At 43.8% G+C, this 27835-nt stretch overlaps 1 protein-coding gene across 8 annotated transcripts in view; it reads left to right on the plus strand.

Moving 5' to 3' along the window:
- The window catches only part of itpr1b (inositol 1,4,5-trisphosphate receptor, type 1b), a 125339-nt gene that overhangs the window by 70438 nt on the left and 27066 nt on the right, over window positions 1–27835 (plus strand). For all 8 annotated transcript variants that reach the window (XR_014569598.1, XM_083770683.1, XM_083770684.1 and 5 more), the window contains 9 exons: window positions 10860–11043; window positions 12193–12458; window positions 14935–15135; window positions 16758–16868; window positions 17246–17341; window positions 17420–17554; window positions 18140–18247; window positions 19451–19682; window positions 25031–25153. Coding sequence is in view for 7 of the 8 variants with exons in the window: in XM_083770683.1 (XP_083626809.1) it covers window positions 10860–11043; window positions 12193–12458; window positions 14935–15135; window positions 16758–16868; window positions 17246–17341; window positions 17420–17554; window positions 18140–18247; window positions 19451–19682; window positions 25031–25153 (1456 nt within the window). In the remaining variant the exon portion in view is untranslated. The remainder of the gene's footprint in view (window positions 1–10859; window positions 11044–12192; window positions 12459–14934; window positions 15136–16757; window positions 16869–17245; window positions 17342–17419; window positions 17555–18139; window positions 18248–19450; window positions 19683–25030; window positions 25154–27835) is intronic.

Here is a 27835-nt window from a genome sequence, read left to right on the forward strand (position 1 = left end):
ATTAGGGGTTCAGTGTCTTGCTCAAGGACACTTCGACAGTAACTCTGGGGAAGCCCGGGTTCGAACTGGCAACCTTACGGTTACCATCCAGGCACTCTACCCCTGAGCCACCGCCGCCCGGGGGGATCCAAAGGGGGGATTGCGAGTGCATAAATGTGATTTTTACCCAGGATTAGAACATTAGTAATCAATAAATGTACAGTTAATTAGATTGAACTCGGCGATAGGATTCTTAATGGGACTAGTTAAGTTGAGTTGTGTCCCACAGGTAGAAAAGCTTCCCAGAGAAAGGGAAAGTGAGGGTACGGGTGGTAGACGGAGTGCCAGAGGAACAGGAATTGTGTTTTGGCTCACGGCCGGGGCTGCTGGGAGAGGAGCAAACTCTGCAGCCGTTTGCGTACGTCATCGCCTCCCCACTGCCAGCCCGACGTTGCTACAGCAACGCCAATCTTTGCTAACCTCACACAGCGAGGTGGAGAGGGGAGCAGCCTATGCTGATTGCAGGGCAATTTCATTATCCCAGCTTAGCGTGTGTGGGGTTACGGGTATGGATATCGTTGCTTTTGGGTGGAAACCTTGTATGTCCAAAACTGTTACTTTGCACTAAAAGGAATGGATCCAATGTACTTATTTAGTCCCAAACTCATTCTTTATACTTTTTCTGAAGAAAAATAAATAAAAGACACAAAAAGCAAAAGTACATCTACAGTATAAGCTCAGAAGACATCACTTTGAAGCGCGTTGTGAGATTGTAGATCGTCTATTTTTGCGTGTGTGTCACTGTAGTTTGACAAAGTAGGTTATTCATTTATGGGAAAAATAGATCACACCCGTGTGAAGTGAGAGGCGCTCTTATCATCGTACATCATCATGACGTACCATGTCGATTTGCTCAGTCACATACGTAAATTCTCCTCTCATTGTCAATGGCATTTAATGTTTGTGTTAGCACAAAAAGCTGATGTTTGTGTGCATGTGTGCACGTTTGCATGCGTGTGCTGTTTTGTATGTATGTGGGCTTGCTTGTGTGTGTTCTCGCATAAACACGGGTGCCTTGCATAATAGTCTCCTATTTGCATAGCCCTTCTACCTGGCTTCCCACAGACAGTGTACACAAAGGCACTCACATGATGTCTGTTACATAAGAGGCTGCCTGCCTGGGTGAGTAATGCCTAGACCCTAGAGCACTGACTCCTGACATTCCACCTGGACTCCTTTACTGCGTCACGCTGTGCAATCAAAGCCCCCTACACACACACACACACACACACACACACACACACACACACACACACACACACACACACAGGCCCCTGGGGCACTGTTTCTCAAAGTGGGGCCTGGAGACCCACAGGAGTCCTTGAGGGGGCCGCCCGCAGCTTAATGATTCATAGTTGGGAACCCAATGGACCCTTGCGTGTCTGTAGGAGTATATATGCTGTTCATATAGTCAGTAGTCAGAGAATATTTACATGGGGACACTACTGCTATTAGTCATAGAGATTGTGCTATACAGCAGGGGTTCTCAACCCCTGGGTCGCGACCCCTCGGGGGGTTGCCAAATTATTTTGGGGGGTCCCCACATTTTTAATTTTTTTTGCAACTGAATGGCTGGAAAATGGAAATGAAGATTTTACATAATAGTACACATAGTACATGCATACACCTTACCTATTGATTATATCTGGTTTCATATCTGGTATTTATTTATGGTGTATTGTCTCTATAACTATTGTTATTGTAGCAGTCAATTTATATTGGGGGTCGGGAGGGGGCGGGTGGGGGTCCCGAGACATTGCCAAAGCATGTCCGGTGGTCCCCGGCCAAAAACGTTGAGAACCTCTGCTATACAGGACAAGAAGTGGGTGAGAGAATTTGTATTGTTATTGATTATAATGCTTCAGTATCTTTGGCTTCTTATTTGTGATCTTAAGGGAGATAACTGGTTGGGAGGAATCTTCATAGCCAGGGTTGTTTATTATTTGGCCATCTAAAAGCAAGGAGGATGCAGCACTTCAAAGCCGTTCGTGGTAATGTTTCAGTGAGGTGTTTTTCCTCTCCTCTGGGTACAAGCATGCTTTGTTGCGGGATCATGTATGGTCCAGGGTGAATTTAAAACATATCAGCAGACGCATCACATTTCTCCTTCTTACGTAACACTGGGCAGCATGCCTTGTTGGAGGACAGAGGGGTTCTTGTTGTCCAAATGAAAAGCAGGACAAAAACATGTCCACAGATTTTCTCCAAACACTTTGTTTGTTTGTTTTTTGAGGTAATCCAGAACCGTAGCCAAGCCAACACATTTTCCGGGAAAGGCTGCGTGAGGGTAAGGGGAGCAAGGGAAGACGAGGAGTGAGGATTATTTGGACGTGGCAGCCTGCAGGAAGAGCGTTACTCCGGATTTACACTTGGTTGTAAGCCGTGTCACTCGCCAAGAAATAGATGATCGATAAGCTCTGAATGCTCCGATTTGTGATGTGTTGTGAGCTTGTAGATTGGCTATATTCAGTGCACCACACCAGCACGCAACCAAGTATAAGTCAGGCTTTAGTTAGGCAGCAGGAAGTGGGCCAGGTCACACCTCTGGCATGGCAGCTTTATGCCAGCCTGCTCCCGGCATGCTGTGTAAGAATAAACCAGCATGTCTTCTCTCTCTCTAGGGATGTTCACTGGTAGCCAGTTAGGGGCTAACTAGCGCATTGAGACCTGAGACCAGATTCTACAAAATGTATTTTAAATCCTGACAGTTTTCTGAAAGACCTATGTTTCTATGTCAGTAGTTCTCAAACTATTTTGTCAAGGAGCCCAAGATTATATGTTTTTTATTTGGCCACCGACCCCCACCTGGAAATATGTTGTTCCAGGGACCCCCCAAAAGCAAAGATATGAGTTTAAAAAGTTTGCTGTGAAAGAATATATATTCAAAGATTTGCACACGTTTTCACGATTTTTTTTTTTTTAGCATATCTACAAACCTTTTAATGTGGTTAAGCGACACAGATGCGTTCAAGAACTAGATAAGATAACAAACGTATTATTTATTCCGAATAAAACAACATTTTGTTTGGTACATCCACTCCACTGTGTGTGTGCGTGTGCACGCGTTTTGGGGGAAATGGAATTGAGTCCTAACAGTGCTTTACAGCTGCTTGAAACATAATTGCTGTGACTGTGTTTTCACATACAATCGAAAATTGTGAAAATTGGTTTACAACGCATCGTTTTGTGTCTTTGGATGTTTCGTGTTTCATGTCTAATCTTCCTTCCCTGGTTCTTACTTTGGGCCAGCCAGCCATGCCATGCTCATCAAGTCAGAGAGATCGTCAGTGAGATTGTGCTGCCCACACAGTCTGGCTGTGTTGGAAGCTGATGGCTGCAGGCTAGTCGGCCAGAATACTCTCCTGTAGAGCTTTATTTAGTGGCCTACTGACCTCTGCAGACAATGTTCTGATTTTGCTGTCCTCTGAAGCTGTGTTTTTTATAGCATGGCCGAAGGCCAAGTCATATAGAACTGAATTTGTCTGTAAAAGTAAAGTAGTACAATTTACAATTTAGGCATTTAGCAGACGCTCTTAATCCAGAGCGATTTACATTAAGCAAGAACAAAAAGCATGGGAATACATCACAAAAAAAGCATTTATCATAAAACATGCGTAAGCTAAGAAAGTAACAGTGGAATATCTATATTATGAGACTATACATATAAACTATATATATATATATATATACTACTATGCTATACATATGTACTATGGCGTGCTATGACTATATACAATGCAATTATAGTGCTGTCTACATAACATGCTATAAGTTTGTATCAGATGCTATCTAAGTCTACAGAAATGCTATCTAAGGGGGGTAGGGTAAGTGCTATGGGCCATGATGGAGTCTGAAAAGGCCCATAGCACTTACCCTACCCCCCTTAGATAGCATAGTACCATTCACAGCTCACGCCGCTATATGCGTGACATCACAAAACAGCTTATCAGGTGTAACTATAACTTGCTGATGCAGATAGCAGACATACACACAATGAACAGCGCTGAAGCCAACGCTTCGTTTACGAGCCGCATATCAAGTAACTTTGTTAGCGATTAAAATAAGCCAATCCCTATACTGTCTGATTTCACAATGTGGCGTCCAGTGTCCGGAATAACTGATGTGTGGCATTACGACACACCGCCATAACGACTATGCGGTGTCCGCGTGCAGTTAGGGTTCACGGAATGGCAGTGCGTCGGAATAGCGGCTTTCCGAATACCGGTGTGTAACGGGTTAAAAGGTTCATTTACCAAAGAAGGTACTGTGGCTAAATCTACCAGCTGTACAAAACAGCCAGGCCTAACCTTTATATGGACACTATGGGCACTTTGTCTTATCTTTCAAGTTTAGCGTCTTCAAAGAGAGCAGGACTTACTGTAGACTCTATTGACAAATGCCTTTCCCCTCTCTCTCTCTCTCTCTCTCTCTCTCTCTCTCTCTCTCTCTCTCTCTCTCTCTCTCTCACTCTCTCTCTCTCACACACACACACACACACACACGTGCGAGCACGCACACACCCTGATCTATCCAAGGGAGCTCTTAAAAAAGATTCCCCTCCCAGTGCACCCTTTAACCCTAACAGGCAAACAGGTGCCATGGCTCTGACTCTACAGAAGCACGCTGTTGTGCTCTGCCGTCAGCCGCTTCGGGTTTTGATTTATCCGCCCACCGCCTCTTGTTTCGGGTTCACTTTTCAGACACCTCCTGGAAGCCTCTTCTGATAGTCTTTGCCCTGCAATACGAGGCCTTGCCCTTTGCCGTCATCAGCATAAGCATTCTCTTCATCCTCTTCCTGACAGAGAGTGGTGGTTAGAGGGGGTTTCTGATCACTTTCAAACAGGAAGGCTGCTGCCATGTTTTTCCTTTCGGTCCTGTTACTGTATTTCTTTTTTTTTTTAACCACACGAAAACATGCTTTAAATAGGCTTGTTCAGTTAATCAGACAAATCCATGCAAAGCTCAGATGCTTCCAGGCTCTGATCCCACGGTGGCATTCACCCCAAACTAGGCCTGGGCAATTAACCAAAAATATATCAAAACCATCATTTAGAACTAAGGTTGTCCCGATTGGATAGGGTGATTGGAAATCTGGGCCAATCACGTCATTTTCAAATGATCTGGATCGGGAGCCAAAAAATGTGATCGGGACATCGAAGTATCATAATTATATCTATATCATGATATTAGACTGGAAATTGTCTGTGATTTGGCATATTGTACTATTGTGATATGGCATAAAAGTGTTCTATAAAATATAAATATCGGATCGGGAAAAATCGATATCGGCAGATGCTCAAAATCAAATGATCAGAATCTGATCGGGAGCAAAAAAACGTGATCTGGACATCCCCAATTACAATTTAGGCATTTAGACGCTTGGTGTCTACCTGCTCATTTAGCTAATCGAATAATATCGAGAAGCAGGTTTTTTTTTATAATGTTTTTAAAATGTATTACATGTACTATTATTTTATCAACGAGGTAGATAGATCTTTCATAATGGACTAAGTCGATTAGTCCGATTAACCACTTAACCATGTATTATACTTCATCGTACAATGTTGGCGTGCAAAAATAGCCAATCTACATGCTCACAAATTATGTAGCATTGCAGCGCATTGTGAGAGCTTGTAAATCTGTTATTTTCAGATGTTGATTGTCTCCACCAGGCCGAAGGCATGGGGAGAGAGTATGTTTTGCACTCCGTCCGTGCGTCCATCCGTCCGTCCGTCCGTTCGTCCGTCCGTCCGTCAGTTACCAGCTAATCTCCGGCACAGTTGGCCGGTTTGGCCCGATCCATGCCAAACTTTGCACACACACTCCCTGGATGCCAACGACGAACCTCTGCCCCAAATATTCCTCAACGGCCTGTTATAGCGCCACCATGAGGCCAATTTAGGCAAAACACATTTCTGTAGATGACTCGTATACATTTTATCCATACATCACACAATTTGGTATACACTATCTCCATATGAGATCATCACGTCATGTGATCAACACGGATCTGCACCATTTTCCATCTTCCATCCTGATTGGCTAAGATTGGCTTCCAAAGTTGACATGATACGTCCGTTTCGAACAAAATGCCACAAATCACAAACACAGTGTGCAATTTCCATGAAATTATACATTTCCACTAGGAAATTATACATTTCCACTAGGAAATTATACATTTCCACTAGGCCGAGGACGACATGCCACTCATTCTTTTCCAAATCAGCCTCACGGTGGCGCTATAACAGGGCAATTCCTGTTTTTACTTATAACTGCATCGATCTGTATACAACTGCAAATCCGTACACATGATCTCTGTAGTCATGTGATCAAGACGAGCCTGTTGGATTTATCAGATTCTACACTGATTGGCTAAGATTGCCTTCCAAAGTTTTCAGGAGTAGCCTGTTTTGTACAAAATGCCGCACATGTCCTGCTCATCCAGAATTTTATCCTCAGAGATGCTATGAGTGATTTGGCTCTGCATTTCCTCAACAAAATGAAGAACATTGTTGCAAAAAACAAAAAAAACACTTTTATATTACTACTAAACATTTTGCCAAACATCACACACACTCCTATCCTCCTGGTGGAGAGCTGTGCCCAGAAGGGCACTTTTTCTAGTTTAATCATATCGCCCAGCCCCTACTCCGGAATGCCTGTCTGTCTGAACCAGATTATATACAACCTGGTTGTACCGAATGTACACATACAGCGTCTCCGTGGTTACCAGCTGGTTGGTGGCGTGGTCTTGTAGCTACAGCGGCCCTCCAATAATCACAGCTACAGCTCTGTCACTCAGCGAGCTGTCAGGAGACGGGTGAAAGAGAGAGAGGGAGGGAAGGGAGAAGGTGGTGGGTGGTGGTGGGGTGGCGGCGGTGCTGGTGGGGGGGTGACAGTATTAATAGATCTTACATAACTCGCCCCTGTTGATGCCAAAAGCCCTGGCGGCAGCTGAAAGCGTAGGAAAGGAAGGAAAAGAGGAATGCAGTGACCCTGTTTTCTGAAAAGGAGGCCCCCTCTGGCCTGGCATGGCTGTCCTATAGGGCAGTGCTTCTCTAAGTGGGGGTCCGGGGACCACCAGGGCTCCTTGATTGGGGTTCCAGGGAGTCCCTAGAAAAATGTGTTTAATATAGTACAAAACTCTGTTTAACAACTTTAAACCTGTATGAATTTAGGTGATCTACGATCTCACATGCATTGCAGGCAGCGTGTTGTGAGTGTTTGTAGTGTATCTGAACCTGCCACACTGTATGTCAGTGGTTCTCAACCTACAAAATCATATTTGAACTATTGACAATCTGACCAATGTTTCACTAGTTCTTCGTCTTAAAATTCCTTAAATTGTCACTTCACTGTCATCTGGGGACCCCCCAAACTCATGTGGGGACCCCCCTGGGGATTCCGACCCACAGGTTGAGAACCACTGCTGTACATGCTCCTGGGGTCGGCTCTCAGGGGGCTTAGTGGCTCTACAGTGGGATGTACAGGAGGCAAAGCTTCTTCAGGGGGGTGATGGGGTTGGTGGGGTGAGTAGCATGCTTAACTCTCTGGCTGACTGCAGGACTGAGGAGGGAATGAATCAGCAGGTTGCTGCTCAGAGCAGTTTCTTGGCGAAGCTCTCTGAAGCTAGCTCTAGTTGTTGTGGCAGCAATTCCTCTACCTTGGTTGGTTATTTTGATGTTGTTGCCTTTTGTCAGACACACAGAAGCTTCGATTTTTGGAAATGTAGCAGCAGTGCTGTCTTTTGATGGGAAAGTGTTCAAAAATAAATACGGCTAGGGGGACGTTTGCTGCTGTAGAAAAACGCGAAACACAAAACTGTCCCTTTGTTCTTATTTGCCAACAACTGGGTATCCCTGGATACTGTGTCTTTACTCTGGGCTCGATACAAAGTCCAGATAATGTGTTTTTACATGTGTACGTGTTCTGTGCAACTGTGTTTGTTGTGATTTGTACAGTAAGTAAAAAGTTGAGTTCCTGTTCCTGATTCCACACGCCACACAGTGGGAGGACAGCAACCAAACTGTTCTCTTGGGTCTCTCTCTCTCTCACTCGTGTTGTTTTCTGCAAATTGATGCCAGTCAGGTGCTTGCAAAAGTGCAATGTAACCGATGGGAGATGGAATTGCTTTGTTATGACCACAGTCATGAGGTCCCGTCATTTGAACGCACTAATGTCATAAAGTCGCTTTTCTGGCACTGCTGCTGCCATCTCTGTTGCCAACTTGCATAAGCCCGCTGTAAGATTTTAATCAGATCACTATCAATGAATGACCCGGTCTTGTCAACAGGATTATGTTAACGACTCAAAACAGGGTTCAGAAAAACAAGCAAACATGGCACGTTAAAGAAAGTGGGGGAAAACAACATGGACTCACATGACTCAATTGCCGTTTCAGTGTCAAGTGCTCCCGCCTTTGGGGCAGATAAGATTATTATCTGTAATAGCTTCTATTTCATAGTGGTTTTATTACAAGGTTTATATTATATACTGTTACTGTTACTGTATTCATGCACCACCCTCCCATTCTCTTATTTGAACTCAACCCGGAAAGACAGTTGCATAACGTGCTTTCAGAACCATCCCAGAATGTATGCATGCACGCATGCGATAAGTTTGCCTTTACACCCGCTTCCCTTCTAACCCCTCCTTCTTCACACCATGCACTCAATTCGTGCCACTCTGGAACCAAAAAAAGTAGGGCAGGATTTTCCTCTCCTCTCCTCTCGCCTCCCCTTCCCTCCCGCCGCCTCCCCTCCCTCAGTGGGCTGATGTAACAGTGTTTTAGCTGAGGCGCTGTGTGCAAGCTACATAACCACTCAGCTGATTACAGGTCTTATGTAAGTAGGGATTGTCAAGAGGAAAACAATGGGACAGGAAATGATATATACCAGCCTGTTTGTGGCGGGCAAAAGAGAATGAGTTCACTTTGCATGCAGGCCTTTTGAAACAAGATTTCCCTTGTGTTCACACTCCTACGGGCAGAAGTCCTTCCTCCTCCTCCTCCTCCTCCTCCTCCACAGCTTCACGGGGCCCTAAATCCATGGAAGATAAACACTTTACACAGTCACAAGGTCTATAACAGCTGAAGTCCACAGTTTACTCCAGAATGGAGTACTGTATGATGGGCAAAACATTGCTGTCTGTCTGTTGTGCACACTGTATGAGCACCTGTCTCTGCTGCGCGTGCGTGCGTGCGTGCGTGCGTGCATGCACATGCTCGTGTGAGTCCTAACATCTTTGTGTGACTGCATGGTCAGATGGCTACAGTGGGTGTGTCTGCATGCACTCCATACTGTATGCGTTTGTCCCATAGACTGTAAAAAATATGGACAAAGCGTTCCCCGGGTCTAACATGAACGTAAAATGAAGCCTGAAATCCCTTGCATTCTAATGCACTGTAAGTCGCCATCTTTCTAGATCCGTTTTGGACCAGCTGGCCATTGGCTGGCTCCCTTTTGGACCAGCTGGCCATTGGCTGGCCCAGACAACGAGGCGGGACTTCCCCCCTTCTTCTCCGTTGGTTTTTATTTTGACTCGAGTGGGAGGGGAATCCCGATCATAGACTGTAACGGTAGCCACGCCCCTCAGAACATGCGCGACTTTATGGTCATTTTTTTAAATAAATGGGACCATCATTTTCCCAAAAGAATATTATGACATTAGAAATGAGACTTTAAACTAGTGACTGGAAGCAGAAAGTATTCATGACCATGTTTATTAAGGTAATACAGTCTAGGTGAAGTTGGGCCAAAATACATTGGCCTCTATGGAGCTATGGGGCTTTTTGGGTCCAGTCCAGCGCCACAACAGGCCATTATATGAACTACCGATTTCAAATGAGGCTTCACGAAATATCTGGCTGACTGCCCCCCTGGTTTGTCCATACACAGTACACTTTAGCGTTAATTTATCAAATTTCTACTCTGAAAGTGTACACATGGAATCAAATGCACCTGTGAGGGTCCATTTGGAACCAATGTACACTTTCAGGGTTAAATGAACACTCGGGAATGTACAGTATATGTACTGTAATCAGCTAGATTAATGTGGACACAGAGCAGATAGTGTAACACCCAGGTGAGAACAGTGAAGTACAGTGAAGCCTTACAGGGTATTTACTTGGCAGTAGAGGAAGGGCTTATGTAACTCCACTGCACGTACAGGACCTCTGGCTGTCAACAGAGTGTTGAGAGAAATGTTCAGTAGGGTGTGCGCATGCATAAAGTGAGTGGCAAATCGTGAGTTTGTTTACTACCCTTCTGCCGCAATTGTTTCTCGTTCCATCGTTCCAGACCCCATTCATTTTTCCAAATATATTTATAGGAATTATTTTTAAGTCTAGAATCAAGCCATCCAGGATCTTGGTAAATCATGACCATAACACATTAGATTATTATTTTTTGAATATATAATATACTATATTTAATAAATTCCCTTTGCTGTTTTTCAAAAATAATATATTATATATATGGCTTGATTCTAGGCTTAAATTAATTGATATGAAATCTCTATGGGAAAAATTAACCGGTCCTGAACGATGGAACCAGAAAATGGCCCCCACTGCCATGCCCTATTGAGCCTTGGTTAGTGGCTAAACACATTGATTGATTGATTGATTGATTCACTGATTGATTGATTGAATAGTTTATTAAACAGAAATGTAAAAACAGCAACAGAGTACAGTAGAACACAAAAAGGTATAGCACCAAAAAAAGGTCCATGCGGTCTTGTTTCCATTTTGGCCCTATGCAATCAATTCATAGACATGACACCTGAATAACAACAACATTGAACATTGTTTTGTTAATCCCTAGCGGTCATTCTTCATCCGTTTGACGAGTGACAACAAGTCGGAGAAGTTCTTCAAGGTGTTCTACGAGCGCATGAAGCTGGCCCAGCAGGAGATCAAAGCCACGGTGACGGTCAACACCAGTGACCTGGGCAGCAAGAAGAAGGAGGAGGAGCCGCCTGACAAAGACACACCTGCACAGAAGAAAGGTCAGGGAATGGTTCCACTCGCAACCCTGCTGCTAGGGCACTGGTCACTAGGTCAGGGAATGGTTCCACTCACAACCCTGCTCCTAGGGCACTGCTTCCCAACACTAGGTCAGGGAATGGTTCCACTCACAACCCTAACCCTAGGGCACTGCTTCCCAACACTAGGTCAGGAAATGGTTCCACTCGCAACCCTGCTGCTAGGGCACTGCTTCCCAACACTAGGTCAGGAAATGGTTCCACTCGCAACCCTGCTGCTAGGGCACTGGTCACTGGGTCAGGAAATGGTTCCACTCACAACCCTGCTGCTAGGGCACTGGTTCACAAACACGGGATCGGTCGGGATCCATTTGTGGGTCGTGGACACATTTTTATGGGTACCTTTTATTTATTTTTGTTTTCAAAAAACATTCCCAAAAAAGCAAAACAATGTTATTATAAAAAAGAAAAATCTGTAATTTCATGGAGAAATCATATCCGAGAAATTCCATAAATTAGAAAACAAATGTTTAAGAAGTAGTGAAAATAGCCGATCTAGCCTTGTGAGCTTGTAGATCTGCTATTTTGGTTCCACATCTACCCAAAAGAATCACTTCTAATCTAAACATCTCATTTCTCTTTTGGATCACAGGCGAAAACGTTTGGGAACCACTGTGCTAGGGGACACTGGGGAAGGGAATTATTACTCTGGATAGAATCTAATTATGTACTGCATACAGTAGGTCTGGGTGGTTCCTTTCTGTGTTCACATAGCAATAGTTGGGTCATTTAACCCACCCATTATCTGACGGCCCTCTTCTAGAAGTGTAATCACTGTCACCCAATAAGAGTACCATAGTCCCGATGCTCATCCCCCGGGTTGCGAAAGTAATTTCTCTATATGGAATAACATCTTAGAATCGTCTCATATAAGAATTGTGGCCAAATATAAACCAACTGTCTCTGCTATATTGTCGGGCTCTGTATCGTTTACTATTGTAAAGAAATTAACTAATTTGGCGGCATCATTTGTTTATTTTTGGAACACAGTTCTCATTTGACACAATATTTAAAAAAAAATAGTCTATGGGAATTCAGAAATGACTTCAGACTTCGGTGCTCTATAAGCCCCCAGGCATTGGATAACCTGTGGTAGCATTTTGTCTTGTCCAGTCAAAGATGTACCGGTGGTTGCCCTGGTGACGGAAGAGGTCAAAGAGCAGCTGGTTGAGGCCACCACTGTCACCAAGAAAGCCTTCACCACCTACCGCCGAGAGGCCGAGGCAGAGGAGCACCAAGCGGCGGCCGAGGGCTCCACCGTCGCCCCCGCTGCCGACAAGGGCCAGGAGGAAGGCGAGATGAGCGTCCTCATCACCATCATGAAACCCATCCTGAGACTCATGCAGCTGCTCTGTGAGAACCATAACAGTCAGCTACAGGTCAGCCACACAACCACTTGAATGCCCTTCAAGGCTTCATGTACTGTATACTTTGTTGTACGAAACTTTCAAAATGTGTCATCATAGCACACTTTAGTTCCAGTTGGAAAATAACGACCTTTTTTTTTTTGTCGAGCAAAATGGTCATGCGGCGAAGTGTCAATTTGCCTACAGTCTCCTGCATGAACACATGACTTGTCTACATGGATTGGCTACTTCTGCTGTGGGGATTTTGTTTTACACCCCACCCCCCCCCACACACACACACACACACACACACACACACACACACACACACTCTCTCTCTCTCTCTCTCTCTCTGGCCATGGCAGACTTGAACATTTCCTGACCTGCATTGTGAATTTCCACTACCAGACTCGGGTACACAGAAATGAAACTGTGTTGAAAATAGACATCATTCTGTGGAACAACGTGATGCAACTGGTCTGGTTTCACTATGAGGACGGTGCTGTGGTAGTTTTTGGCATTGGACAGCTACAGTACAAGAGCCCAGACAGTACACTTCCTTCTAACAGTAGCTGTTTGTATACACAGCCTCGGTCAGAGCCTCATTAAAAGGTGACTGGCTGGCTGCTGAATACGTCTGGCTCACCCGCTCTCTGCTTGGCCCGGCGTGGGTGGGACTGGGACATATTGATTTACTGCCAGACACAGCTCTGATTAAGATCACTGTGATGTAATTAAACACATGTCACCGCCCTGTCACATCCCTGCAATAACTAATGAATACCTGATGTTTGGAGAGAACACAAACCAGGAAATCAATATAAAAGAAGCGGAATTTGTCCACTTCCAGATGCAATCTGCACAACGCTGATTCAATGTTTAAATATAATTAGAAATTAATTTTATGAGACATATTCTGGTCACTGATATTGTCGTAATGCGTCAGTGTAACGTCTTTTTTTTATTCCTTTTTTTCCATGTTTAATGTTAGAAAATGAATGAAATAAAAATGAAAAAAGTAATTACAGTAGAAGGACTATAGAGCGTCGCAGTCCCTCCCCTTTCAGAACGACGAGTGGCCCAGGAAATGAATCCCAATGCATTTTTCCCATAGGCATTTCTTATAGAGAGAAGACTTCCACACACCCGGCAGGCAATTTGGAGCAGGTGCGATGATGACAAAGAGTATACAATGTGGAAGAAGGGACATCCGCACACTGCCACTTGCTAGTTCAGAGCAATTTTATTATTTTAAAGCCTGAGGAAGGTCGCAAGACCGAAACGTTGCTCAATTAATACAATTGCTCTGAACTAGCAAGTGGCAGTGTGCGGATGTCCCTTCTTCCACATCCCATAGGCATTTCAAAACGTATTTATTTAAAGACCTTTTAAGCGTCGTACGAAGCCAACTCTTGTCGTGACAAATTATGACAACACACACAATATTTTGGACCAAACAAATAATTACAAAGAAGAAAAACAACAAAAAAGTGTTGTAACCTGCCGTTTTTTTCTACTTTCTAATTCTTTGTTTGGCCCGAATTTTTTTGTGTGTCGTCATGATTTATCACGACAAGAGTTGGCTTTGTACGACGCTTAAAAGGTCTTTAAATAAATAATGCCTATGGGAAAAATGCATTGGGATTCATTTCCTGGGCCACTCGTTGTTCTGAAAGGGGGAGGGACTGGGACGCTCTATAGGGGGTCACCACTGCCAGAACCAGGGGAGTGTGTTTTCAATGAGTCGATTGATTGATTGAAGAATGTAGTAACAGATTGTTGAATTACAGTACATTTCAAGCACAACTCAATACAAAACTGTTAACTGTGGACGACACCATAAAGCATTACACTTGTTTACAATAGGGTCCACCATGTTCAATTAATCATAACATTTAGAGATGTACAAATAAACACTTCTATATAGACATAAACAGGAAATAATCTTAGAGGTAAAAAGGGAAAAAAAACATATACAGTGAGGGGGGGGGGGGGGGGGGGGGGTCTAGTAAAGTTAATATAACATTTCGAGGTGCAATGTCTGCCATGCACACAAAAGATTTTGAGAGTAGATTTGAAGTGAAAATCCCCTTCAAGCCCTTTATACTTTGTATTGTAAATTAGCTGGTCTACAAGATCATAGTGTGTTGCAACTTGATGCATTGTGAGCTATGTCTGAAAAAAAAAGCAAAAAGAAGGTTGAAGGTCGCCTATAATGACATGCCTAAAATAGGGACGCCGGAGTTATGGTGGTTAACCTTGTGGTGGGCCAGATTTAAATTCTTGGCTGGCTTGTACAGTAGCTTTGAGGGAGACTGGAACATATTCACAAACAACCTGTCCAAGGTCATTGGTGAAAATCTATGATTGCCCTGGACGGATTTTCACTTACATTCTAGAGAAATAGAATTGTGTTTTGTCCCGGCAGGTGCCCCCCCCCTAGTAATGATTACAATACTGAGGCTTTGATGGTTTTCTTCATCCTCATTTTGTGTTCATCCTTTTCCAGAACTTCCTGCGCAACCAGAACAATAAGAACAACTATAATCTGGTGTGTGAGACGCTGCAGTTCCTAGACTGCATCTGTGGCAGCACCACAGGAGGTCTAGGGCTCCTGGGACTCTACATCAATGAGAAGAATGTAGGACTCATCAACCAGACGGTAGAAAGTCTGACGGAATACTGCCAGGGACCCTGCCATGAGAATCAGGTGAATGACACACACACAGTCACACACACACACACACACACGCGCGCGCGCGCACACACACACACACACACACACACACACACACATGATGCAAGATTGATAAGATGACAGATTTGATAAGATAAATTACATGTTGGTGTTGGCTTACTAGGAATGTAGTAAGTAGCGTAGTCAATGCTACTGGCTGGTAATATTGACAGAGTTCTCACGGTCATGAAATTCCTGGAAATTCTTTGAAATTCCAGGCCTGGAAAAGGTTTGAAATCTTTTGGAAAATATTTGGATATAATTTACAGTTTTGGGCTATTTTGTAAAATAGCCTAGCATTAGGCGAAAATGTGACAAAAATAATAGAGATTAACTTGTAGATCTGTTCTGCGAGTGTGGCGAGCCTGAGCAGTCTGCCGAACACATAATTAACACCTGCCCCCTGTACAGACCACCTTCGAGACAAAAGCGTGGCTACTCGATACTGAATTGGACATTTGGGGATGATACACGAAAGAAGAAGAAGATAGAGCACTGGTGTATATACCCTCATTATTGCATCATATGATTGCTATATGGGGTAAAATACTTAAAATAAAGTTATAGAAATGTTTTGAAAGTTCATTGGTAAAAATGTGTGGGAACCCTGTTGTGAGATGGAGGATGACTGATTTAAGCAGTCACACCTGGCCTGAGTCAAACTAGAACTAGAAACTAGAACATGGACTTGATCAAGGCACAACAGGATAAGTCATCTCCACAAACACTCAAGAGAGAGCCTCTGTCCGGACAGTGGAGAGCCATCACTGAATTATTCCCTGAACTAAGAAAGCTGCCCTGTGTTGTGTCCTTCCTTGCCCTGGGTAGTGACTAGTCAGTCACACCTGTATTGAAACCTACCCCCCAAATAATATGTATTTTATTGACAGAACTTCAAATTCCCTCACTAAAATTGTGTTTCTGTTTTTGTTTCACAAAAAAAGTGATTTGCTTAGTCTCAAATTTAGTATTGGTTATAAGGAGTAGCCCTCAGAATTGGGGCAGGAAAACTGAACTGTCACAGCACATCTGAATGAAGACATGAAGCAGGTGTTTAACCCTCTTTGGGATTCACAGGATTTATTGTGACAAATGATTCCTCTGTCAGGTTTAACCATGTGGTTTAGTACAACAAATTGATCTCCCACACTGAGATCAAGCCATGTAGTTCCCTGCTCCTCTTTCAACAACAGTGTACCCCCTGCCTGCTCTGGGCAACCGTGACTGTATTTGTTATTTTCTGCGCATTAGCTTTGCTTGGTCTTCTCACATGATGATGGTGGCGGCACCCTCTGTTCCTGTTGCCCTGGGATCACTGTGTGGCAAGTGTGAGCCTTGCTTGTCTAAACAAGAAACTGGCACATGGCCCAGTACGCAGTGGGAGCTATGCTGGGGAAAGAATTGGCCTGTGGTTGTTTTTCTTTTCTTTTTTTTGCGACAATATCAAACCTGCTCCTCTCCCTTCGCTGTATGGAAGACCAAACAACAGCTGTGGCATTACGTGTACAGTACTCCCAGCTAAGCAGGATGTACTTTGACTTGAGTCTCTTGACAATTTAGCACGGGTTAACACTTGGAACACTTGTTTTCCACAGAACTGCATCGCCACACATGAATGCAATGGCATTGACATCATTATTGCCCTCATCCTCAATGACATCAATCCCCTTGGCAAAAAGAGGATGGACCTGGTGCTGGAACTCAAAGTGAGCAAGAATGATTTTTAATTTGTTTCCCAGTACTCAATTTATTTACCACCCACATTTTGCTTAGCCACTTAAAGCCTATACCTGTATACGTACATACTTTGTTGACTGGGGTCACCTAAGGATCCGTATCTGGCACCTCCCTTTTCTCCCTTGACATCAAATCTCTTCACAGAAAACAGAAGATTTTACAATAGGTCGCAGGGCAAAACGTTCTGAGCTTGTAGATCTGCCTTTTTAACTGAATGTTTGCATATTACAGAATGTTCACCTATTATGACATGCCCAGAATAGGGAGGGATGCTAGGGTTCATGTGGTTGATGTCTATGTTAATTATTCTGCTGACATTATATTAAGTTGTCTCATCTTCTCTCAGAACAACGCCTCCAAGCTTCTCCTAGCTATCATGGAGAGTCGCCATGACAGTGAGAACGCAGAGAGGATACTCTACAATATGAGGCCCAAAGAGCTCGTAAGTACAACACTGTTCATTCCAGGAGGGCACAGTTGGTGTTGAGTGGACATTCACCTGACACTTTCCCTCTTGCAGGTGGATGTGATTAAGAAGGCCTACATGCAGGGTGAAATAGAGGTGGAGGCGCCCGAGGATGGTGAGGATGGCGAGGAAGAGCACTCCGCCTCGCCACGCAATGTTGGCCATAACATCTACATCCTCGCGCATCAGGTAAGCTACCAAATATCTGCATGCATATTGAAACAGTTTCAAACATAGCTCGACACTTACATTGCCACGTAGTGTCCTTGGGGAAATAGATTTCCAATGGTCTGAAGGCCCTGTAATCTGTGTCAATACCTATGGATCCCATTGGTTTGTTATGTCAGAGATTTTGGTGCTATCTTCAACTCCTCCCTTTCCGCCCGAGGCTCTACGCAGCTCTGCATAGCTGGTTGTTTTCTCACACCATGATCTCGTGATCTAGGGCTAACAACAGTTAACATTATGTAATACACAATGTTGAACCAAAGCGTGCAACCCTGAGGCCTGAGGTGAACAAACTGCATGTCTCCCTGCTGAGTAGAGAAAACAACTAGAGGCATGTGCTATACTGTGCCCTGCCGAAGAATCTATTTAAGCTAAACTATTTGCATTGCAGTTGGATATGCGTCAAGAGTAATCTCAATATTCCCCTCTTATGCATGCATGCACCCCCAAAGATGCAGGAATTCGTTGTCCATGTTGATGCTGACAATATACTAAGCTGTCATTGATCTGATGATGCCATTGATTTGTGCGGTGGTGTTATTTCAGTTGGCTCGTCACAACAAGGAACTGCAGGTCATATTGAAGCCAGGAGGGAGTTACGGCGAGGGAGATGAGGCCCTGGAGTTCTATGCCAAACATACAGCTCAGATTGAGGTCAGTCGGCTGCTGTCCCAGATGGACTTTTTGGTCTGCTGCTTACACTCCCCCTTTTATTTTAATGTGAAACACATTGGGTTTCAACTGTCTTATCATTTCCGTGTGAAATCAAGTGGATTTTACTACTAATATTCTTCTAGTAACAGTGCTGACCTTAAAGGCACGTGATAGTCACTGTTTTTTTTTGCCTGGTTTTGGAGACTCTTACTTTGAATGACAAACACCCATGGCATGTGTGCACGTGTTCTCGCGTGTGCACAAGGGAGTGCAAGAATGCAAATAGTTTTACCATGCTCAAAACCTCCCAACAAGGAAGGAGTTATCGCTTGAGTTTGTGAAACTACTTCTGCTAATAAAACAGCCCTGCTCTGCACACACTCTTCATTATTTGCAGGTAACTTTTTTTTTACTAATGCTACCAGTTCATAAAGCACCCTAGTGGGACATGTTTTTTTTTTTTTTTTTATGTTCTGTTTATTCATTTTTTGTTTTACAAAATAGAAGTAAATTCAGAAATAAAAACAGAGTGACAAATACAAAAATAAACTAAAACACACAATAACAAAACACAAACTCCAAATCAAGACAACAAAAGAACATTCAAAGCACAACAAAACAATAAAAACAATATATAAAAAATGAAATAAAAACTCCAATATAGTCAATATTCATAGGTCATGGTCACAAACATCATCCAGACAAGACAGGTTGGGCTGTCAGGCGACAGTTATACAGGTTCAAACGGGGGCACAAGTGTAAGGCAGTCAACATGATAGAAAAGGCACTCCAATTTAGTCAATATACAAAGCAGATCTCGTTCACAAACATCATCCAGGCAAGACAGGTTGGCAAGTCAGGCGACAGTTAATCAGGTTCAATCAGGTTCAATCGGGGGCACAAGTGTAAGGCGGTCAACATGAGACAGAAAAGGCTGCCATGTTTTACTGAATTTGGAGATTGAGCCACGCAATGTATATTTAATTTTTTCCAATTTTAAAAAATGCAGTATGTCCGATATCCAACGGGAATGTGAAGGGGTGTATGTTTTTTTCCAATACATGAGAATAAGACGTCTTGCCAGAAGCGTCAATAGTGGGACATGTTTTGAAAAACACTGAATCACTAATAAAGACCGTGTGTGTGTGTGTGTGTGTGTGTGTGTGTGTGTGACGGTTGTTTTGCTGCTGTGGTTGTGTCCAGATTGTGCGTCTGGATCGCACCATGGAGCAGATAGTCTTCCCTGTGCCCAACATCTGTGAATTCCTCACCCACGAGTCCAAGCTGCACGTTTACTACAACACCGAACGGGATGAGCGGGGCTGCAAGATCAATGACTTCTTCTTGCGCTCTGAGGACCTCTTTAATGAGATGAACTGGCAGAAGAAGCTGCGAGGTACTCAAGAGGCTACTGGTGACGAAAACGCAGTTCCATGTGCGTACTTTTTCCAAACTTTCCATCTACTAGTTCTTGTTTTACACACCCTCTTCTGGCATCCTTCCAGGCCCTTGGGCCCTCCTTATACAGGAACGCACGCACACACACACACACACACACACACACACACACACACACACACACACACACACACACACACACACACACACACACACACACTGTACTGACCCCTGGAGAGATGAAGGAGGGTAGGGTTTGTAAACCTTGATAAGTTATTAACATGTATAAGATTGACTATAATATAAGTTTGTTTAAGAGCTAAGATAGGCTAAGGTGTTTAAGTTTGGAATGAATCGTTTACTAACTGAAGTGATTTACAGTGAAATGTAAGGAATGTGAGTGTGCCTTGGTGTATTATTACCATTATAGTTGTGTTTGATTGTCACATGCTGCAGGCCCATACAAAAACATCTGTTTCTCTCTGGAATGCACCACTGACTGTATGTCAACAATGCGCACACACGCTTCTGCAACATGCCTTTTACAATGGAGAATGTGACGTTAATGCCCCTTCTTGATAGTTTCCTTAGAAGGACAAGAAGGTCAAGGGGTACACGCTCTTCCAGAGACAGTGGTCCTCTAAACCAGTAGTTCCCAAAAAAAATTGCCCATGACCCAAAAAAGGATTTTTGCCTGCGACCAAACTAGTGAAAATAGCATATCTACCAGCCTGCTATTTTATATTGTGTCCAGGTAACTCAGTTGGTAGAGCTCTCGCCTTTGGTCCACAAGTTCATGGGTTCGATCGCGGGCACTGCCAACTCAGCGTATGAGTAGCACGATTTGGGTGTGGCAAGTCGTGCGGGAAGTACTGGGAACTGATGGTAGCTGTGGCTCTCCACCTCAGCAATCCATTGTTACGGGGACAGACTCCCACGTGTTACCGGCTGATACCGACAATAAGCCACTCCTGACCTACTTCTTCTATTTTCACTACTTCTTAAAACATTTGTTTTCTAATTTATGGTATTTCTTTCATTGTCTCCACCAGGCCGAAGGCCTGGGGAGAGAGTATGTTTTGCACTCGTCTGTGTGTGAGTCTGTGTGTGTATGTGTGTGCGTCCGTCCGTCCGTCTGTTACCAGCTAATCTCCGGCACCGTTAACCTGGACGATGCCAGATTTTGCACACACACACTCCCTGGATGCCAACAATGAACCTCTGCCCCAGATTTTCCAGAACGGCCTGCCACCAGGGGGTCGACTTTTGAAAAACATATTTTGTGCTATTACTCCTCCAGATTGCAGATTCTCTCCAAAAATCCCGCAAATCGTTACACAGTATCTCTATAGTCATGTGTTCAAGACGGATCTGTCCGATATTTCATATTCCATCCTTATTGGCTAAGATTGGCTTCCAAAGTTCGCAGGAGTGCTCCGTTTCGAACAAAATGCTGCAAATCATGAACACATTGTGTGATTTCCGTGAAATTTTGCACGCACATTCCCACTAGGCCGAGGAAGAACTCAGCCTCTCATGGTGGCATCTATAACTGGCCGATTTGTGTTTGAACTGCACCGATCTGTGTAAAACCTTGTATGCACACTCCCTAGAGGCCAAGGACAAACCTTTGCCCGGTATTTTTCACATCTGCTCTTAATAGCGTACCAGAAGGCTGACATATTTAAAACACATTTTTATATTACACATGATCTCTATAGAGCGCCACAGTCCCTCCCCCTTTCAGAAAAACGAGTGGCCCAGGAAATGAAAACCCAATGCATTCTCCCATCGGCACTTCTTATTTAATTTATTTAAAGACGGTTACGCCGCGGACAAAGCCAACTCGGATCGTGACAAATCATGACAATGAACACAATGTTTTGGGCCGATCAAATAATTTATAAGACGAAAAACAAAACAAATAGTGTTGTCTCCTGACTTTCTTTTCTTCTTTCTAATGATTTGATCGGCCCAAAATATTGTGTTCATTGTCATGATTTGTCACGATCCGAGTTGGCTTTGTCCGCGGCGTAACCGTCTTTAAATAAATTAAATAAGAAGTGCCGATGGGAGAACCTTCTGAAAGGGGGAGGGACTGCGGCGCTCTATAGTCATGTGATCAAGATGGGTTTGTTTGATTTCTCATATTCCATCCTGATTTGCTAAGATTGCCTTCCAACGTTTTCAGGAGTGGCCCGTTTTGTATAAAATGCAGCATATCATCAACGCAGTGTCAGCTCAGAAACGCATATTCCCACTAGGCTGAGTAAGAAATGCCACTTGACATTTTTCTGATCAGCCTCATGGTGGCACTATAACAGGCCGAGTCGCGTATTTACATATAACTGCACCGATCTGCGTAAAACTTTGTATGCACACTCCCTACAGGCCAAGGAAAAACATCTGGCCTGCATTTTTCAATTCTGCCTTTTCGAGCGCCACCAGGAGGCCCACTTATGTGCAACACTTTTTTTTATATTAGTCCTTCAGATTTGATCAAAATATCAATCCTGGCCCAGGCCGTAGCGTAACGGTCTGGGCACCGGACTGGTGATCCAGTCGCGGTGTGCCGCGGGTTCGACTCCCGGACACGGCCTTTACCGCATGTCATCCCCCCATCTCTCTCCCGTTTCCTGTCAGCCTACTTTCTATCCCTTAAAAAATCAATAAAAGGCGTAAGCCGCAAAAAAGAAATCTTTAAAAAAAAGATATATATATCAATCCTGGTGAAGACCTGTGCCCCAAGGGGCACTTCTTCTAGTTGCTCTTGAATTTATATCGCAAATAAAACACAACCTAGCTAAAGAAAGATCCTAAGCGGGTAAGCTAAATCTGAATACATATTTTAGTTTAGTTTTTTTTTTTTTTTAAGATCTACAAGCTCAGAGTCACAAATGTGTCACATCATTGTACTGTAAAGCTTCTAGATCGGCTATTTTCAAATGGCCAAAATGTATAGGGTTGAAGTGGTTAATGTATGTTTTGTAATAATAAATCAAAATCTACAAAGTAACTATAACTAAAGATTTCAAATAAATGTAGTACTTAAGTAAATGTACTTGGGTACTTTCCACCACTGGAAGACTGTTCAGCAGGGAGTGGCACAGTGGCAATCGGCATAATGACTATAAGTTAAGAAATAATTGATCGCAAGCAAAAACATTGCACGTGTGAACGCAATGAAGCAATGAAACTATACTTGTATTAGGGTCTAGCCCATTCTGACCTGAGATCAGATTCATACGAGGTTTCCACTGGACACACACTGGTCTGATCAACCCATTCTGACCTGAGATCAGATTCTAGAAATGTCAGTCGTTCTTCGATTTTTCAAAAATAGCAGACCTACAAGCTTGTAGATCTGCTATTTTTCAATAGCTAAAGCATAACATGATGCCAACACCAACATGGTTGCCCGGTCAGAATGGGCTAGGGACCTCCATACAGACCTACACACATTCATATGCACGTTCATGATTGGAGACGGTGTGCCTCAAAAAAAGGAAATTGTTATTTGGGAGGTTATGTTCAGTTCAAGGGCACACCATGGGAACTGAGCACAGACTCACAATTGGGGAAGAAACTGTTTACTGCAGAGAAATGAGAAAATGTAGTTACAAAGCAAGTGCGTCATGAAAAGAAATATTCTCTGCGGCTATAGGCTGGAGTCAGCTGCTCTGACTTGACCCAGAGACGGGTTAGTCAGCCTGTCCCAGGGTCAATGCCAGGACTAGAGGTCAACCCAGTTCACACAGCCTCCGCTTGCCTCAAACCCACAGGGAAGAGAGCGAGAAAAGGGGACCTCCCCTGCCCTCTCCTCTCCACAGGTGTAAAAATGTATAGTGGAAACCAAGGTAGGAGGAACAGGCGTATGATGTAATGTTTGTCTGAGATAGTGCGATACCTCCTAGCTGTGATGAAGGGAGCTAAATTAATCCAAAACAGATTAACGGGGAGGAGTGGGAGAGCGAAAACAACAGCCGCTGGTGAAAAAAAAAGCTTGCGAGGTCATGTGAAGTCCACCTCATGATGGGCAATCCTCCTCTTAGCCTATTGTTATTAAGCACTGACATTCTCCCGTGTTGGTAAATAGCCAGCCCTGTTCTAGTTTCCCTTGGCGACAGGGCATGTCCTGGGTGACCTCCCCCCTGACTGCCTCAGCCTCTCCCTTGGCCAGCAGCACAGTAAACATGTGACTGCTTCCTTTGTCTCCTCAATGGGAGCGTGTTGTGGCCTGTCCCCTCGGCCAGGAGATGGTCTGTGTGCACTGAGTCAACACGTGATGCCGCAGCCTCTCTTATCTGAATGAATCAGCAGCACAGCCGGAGACCGTGTTGTTCCGTTGGTGCTAACAGCTAGTAACCACTTCTGTTGCCAAAAGTCCCCACCCTCAGTTCTTCTTTTCTAATAAACAGCATTAGCTAAAAAGAAATAGCCCTGGTCATGTCATGATACTCCTGACCAATGCCTGCTTGGGTTGTGTGATTGTGAGTGTACAATACATATAGTTGTTGGCTCTGCAAATATGTTTTTGCCTACATTTCTAATCTTGAAACGTTTCAAATTCAATTATCACTTTCTTTGTTTATAGTCGTACGTTTAACTAGTATTATGTACTATTTGGTTAAATTGTCCAATGTCAAAATGATACATTTGAAAGACATTTGAAAGTGTTAAACCACTTGATTTTCTCCATCCCAAAAAATCCTTTTAATACAGTCACTAATGACTGATTAAATATATTTCACTGTAGCTAACTACAGTACAGCTGCACAACACACACAATCTGATGTACAGTACATTTTAGTTTTTCACTGACTTATGGTGACATTTTGTCTTGGCTTTCCATTAATGTCAAATCTTCCAAGTATCAATGCCGTTAGTGTGAGATGACGGGTATTGTATACACATTATACGGCATTTCCTGTCATGTGATATTCTTTGATTCTACTGGTAGTAAACTCATGCTGTTTGTATTAGTATAGTAAACTCTGATGCTGCAGTATTTGTTGTTCCAAGTGGCAGGCCTGTCACAATTATTACATCTTCGCCTAGTCGCAATTATTTGATATTCACAATAATTTTTCATAATCATCATAATCCTCTCCATTCATCTGTATCAATTAAGATGTTGAAAATTATTCTTACATTTCTTCAAAATGAATGGAAATAGCCTATCTACAATCTCACAACGCATCACGATGCGACGAGCTGTGAGGTTGTAGAACGGCTATTTCCACAAATTAGTAAATTGAAAATTATTATATGGCCTAGTATTTGGCGATAGTAAATTATTTATTTTGTATATTGGTTTCCGGGTCAGGTCAAGTAAGATGTTATTGGCAGTACATTAACCTGTGTGTGTGTGTGTGCCTCATGCAGCCCAGCCCATCCTCTACTGGTGCTCCAGGAACATGTCCTTCTGGAGCAGCATCTCCTTCAACCTGGCTGTGCTCATGAACGTGCTGGTTGCCTTCTTCTACCCTCTGGAGGGCATCCGTGGAGGTCAGTCACTTTCACCCTATTTTAAACCTTCTGCACCCGGCAACTAGAAGCATCAAACTCTCTGAAGTTTATAGGAGGCCAGATTGTAATCTCTGTCTCTATGTGGGTTTCGTGGCTAATACTGTACACTGGGTGTGACTGTTAAAAAACAGGAAATGGAATAAGGGGCATATAAACGGGTACTTTTTAAAGGTAGAGTAACAATATGCTACATTTGACACTTGATAACAAACCTGTACAGGGAAGTCGAATAAGGCAGCAAGTTGTCAATGCTGTTAAACTCTCTTTGGCCTCTCTTTGGCCTCTCTTTGGTCTCTCTTTGGCCTCTCTTTGGCCTCTCTTTGGCCTCTCTTTGGCCTCTCTTTGGCCTCTCTTTGGCCTCTGCTCATATAGGTCTCGTGATACCACTCTACTATACTCAGATTTATTGCAGTCACTTCACACACTCATGCTTATTTGTTCATGTTGTTGAGCATGAATTGGCCAGCAGCCCATTGACACAGCTTAAAGTCATTTTCTTTACCGCAGTACATTTGAACTAATCCATTTTTTGCAGCTCAGTCCATTACTAAAGTGGAATGTTATCTTGTGACTAATGGTGACAAGATACGAAACACAAGTAAAAATCAAGTATAAAATGGCATTCTAAATGTAGACTTTGTCAACCCACAGCAGTGTGGATGTCTCTGTGGTGTGTTAATGCCTGTGGTGTAGGTGTAGCCTCACACATCTCCCCTAACTGAAGTAAGTTCCATCTCACCTAAAGGTGTGATATAATGTAATCCAATCTGACGTTTCGGCTTTTGCACTCGATGGCATCACAAAACCAGAGATCAGATTTACCTTTAATCAGGGCATGACCTGATTATTGATACCTTAAGCGTGACAGTCACCCACATGTGCCTTAACATGTTACCAGATTCCCTGTTTGTCATTCTTGCTCACAGCAATTGAGCTTAATCTGCGCTGTCTCCATCACTCCTGTTAATTAGATGCATGTGTCTGTCCATGTGTGTGTGAGTGACGTGTATAGATTGACGTGCGTGTGCATGTGTGCATGTGTGCATGTGTGCATGTGCATGTGCATGTGCATGTGCATGTGCATGGGGCGACTGTGGCTCAAGAGGTCGTCCAATGATCCATGGGTCGGCGGTTCGAATCCCAGCTCCTCCTGTCTAAATGTCGAAGTGTCCTTGGGCAAGACACTGAACCCCAAATTGCTCCCGATGTGCTGGTTGGTACCTTGCATGGCTTCCGCCGCAATCGGTGTATGAATGTGTGTGTGAATGGGTGAATGTAATGCACAATATATGTAAAGCGCCTTGGATAAAGGCACTATATAAATGCACCATGTGCATGTGCGTGACACGTGTGCGTGTGCATGTGCATGTGCATGTGCGCTGCTGTGGTTACCTACATGAGTTCCAGAAACATAACACCATGCTGGAGTGTTTGGGCTCCCCTGGAAAATGACACCTGCCTGATAACAATGTGGATCCATGTCAACCCTCTTAGTGCACTGGCTGCTCTTACATAATTTCCAGGACTCTTTTAAAACTCAGTGGTGTTTGGAAAACTACTATGGAGATGGGGTTTACCAACCGGCACAGTAAAGACTAGGGAGATGGGGTTTACCAACCTGCACAGTAAAGACTAGGGAGATGGGGTTTACCAACCTGCACACACAGTAAAGTCTGGACTAGTGTTCATTTTACTCTTGGGTGTAAATTATTTTTTACTTAGTGATAATAACACACCTCAAAGACAACCCCCTTTAAATTGCATGCAAAATATTATCTTACTACTACCTACTTTGAAATATACAGTAATGGCTTGAGGTTGAAGTTTTTTAATTAGCTGTCCAAATTGCATTTACCAACCAACTGCAAATTACTTTCATAATAGGACCAGGTCCACATCTATCTATAAATGCAAGTCTCTGTACGTACGTGTGTATTAAGTCTGTAATCCACGTAACACGAAAACCGTTCACCCCACCGACTTCAAATTCGACACGTGCATTCCACACCACCACAGGAAGTACAGTGCCCGGTGTCGAGTCCGTCGGATAGCCGGTTGTCCAGATCAGGCACAAAAGCCTCTGCCTGGGTCTGGACCTGATCACCCCTATCTCCTCATATGGAGCTGGCCTGTTCTGACAACACAACACTTCATATTTGGGCATGCCTGACACAGAACTCCATTATGGGACACAGACGAACAGATACAATTGATGCACCAGCTATTTTAAAAGCTAAACTCACAGAACGGCTTCCGCCTGGAACAAACAACAGTCAGGCAGATACTAGCGTTGAGGAGGATATTGGAAGGAGTAAGGGAGCGCAACCTGTCAGCAGATGGTCCAGTTGATAGAGGCAAGCTACAGCCAGACACTGGCAGAGAGGAGGAAGGTCCGGAGAGCACTTACCTGGAATGGGACATGGGAGAAGACCTTAAGAGGCTGCTGTTCATAGCTACTGTGGAGTCAGTACTGCTGTATGGGGCTGAGACATGGACACTCACAGCACAACGGGTAAGAGCCCTGGTTGGAGTCTACACAAGAATGCTACGAGGGGCAAGAAGGGCACCACCTACGTAGATGCACTGCAGCATGATAGCAACAGTGTGGAGCTCAATAACCTGATGTTAGATAAGAGAGTGTGGAGGGCAGCGATCCAGGAG

Source organism: Protomyctophum parallelum (assembly GCF_964188405.1).
Source record: "Protomyctophum parallelum genome assembly, chromosome: 8".
NCBI lineage: Eukaryota > Metazoa > Chordata > Actinopteri > Myctophiformes > Myctophidae > Protomyctophum > Protomyctophum parallelum.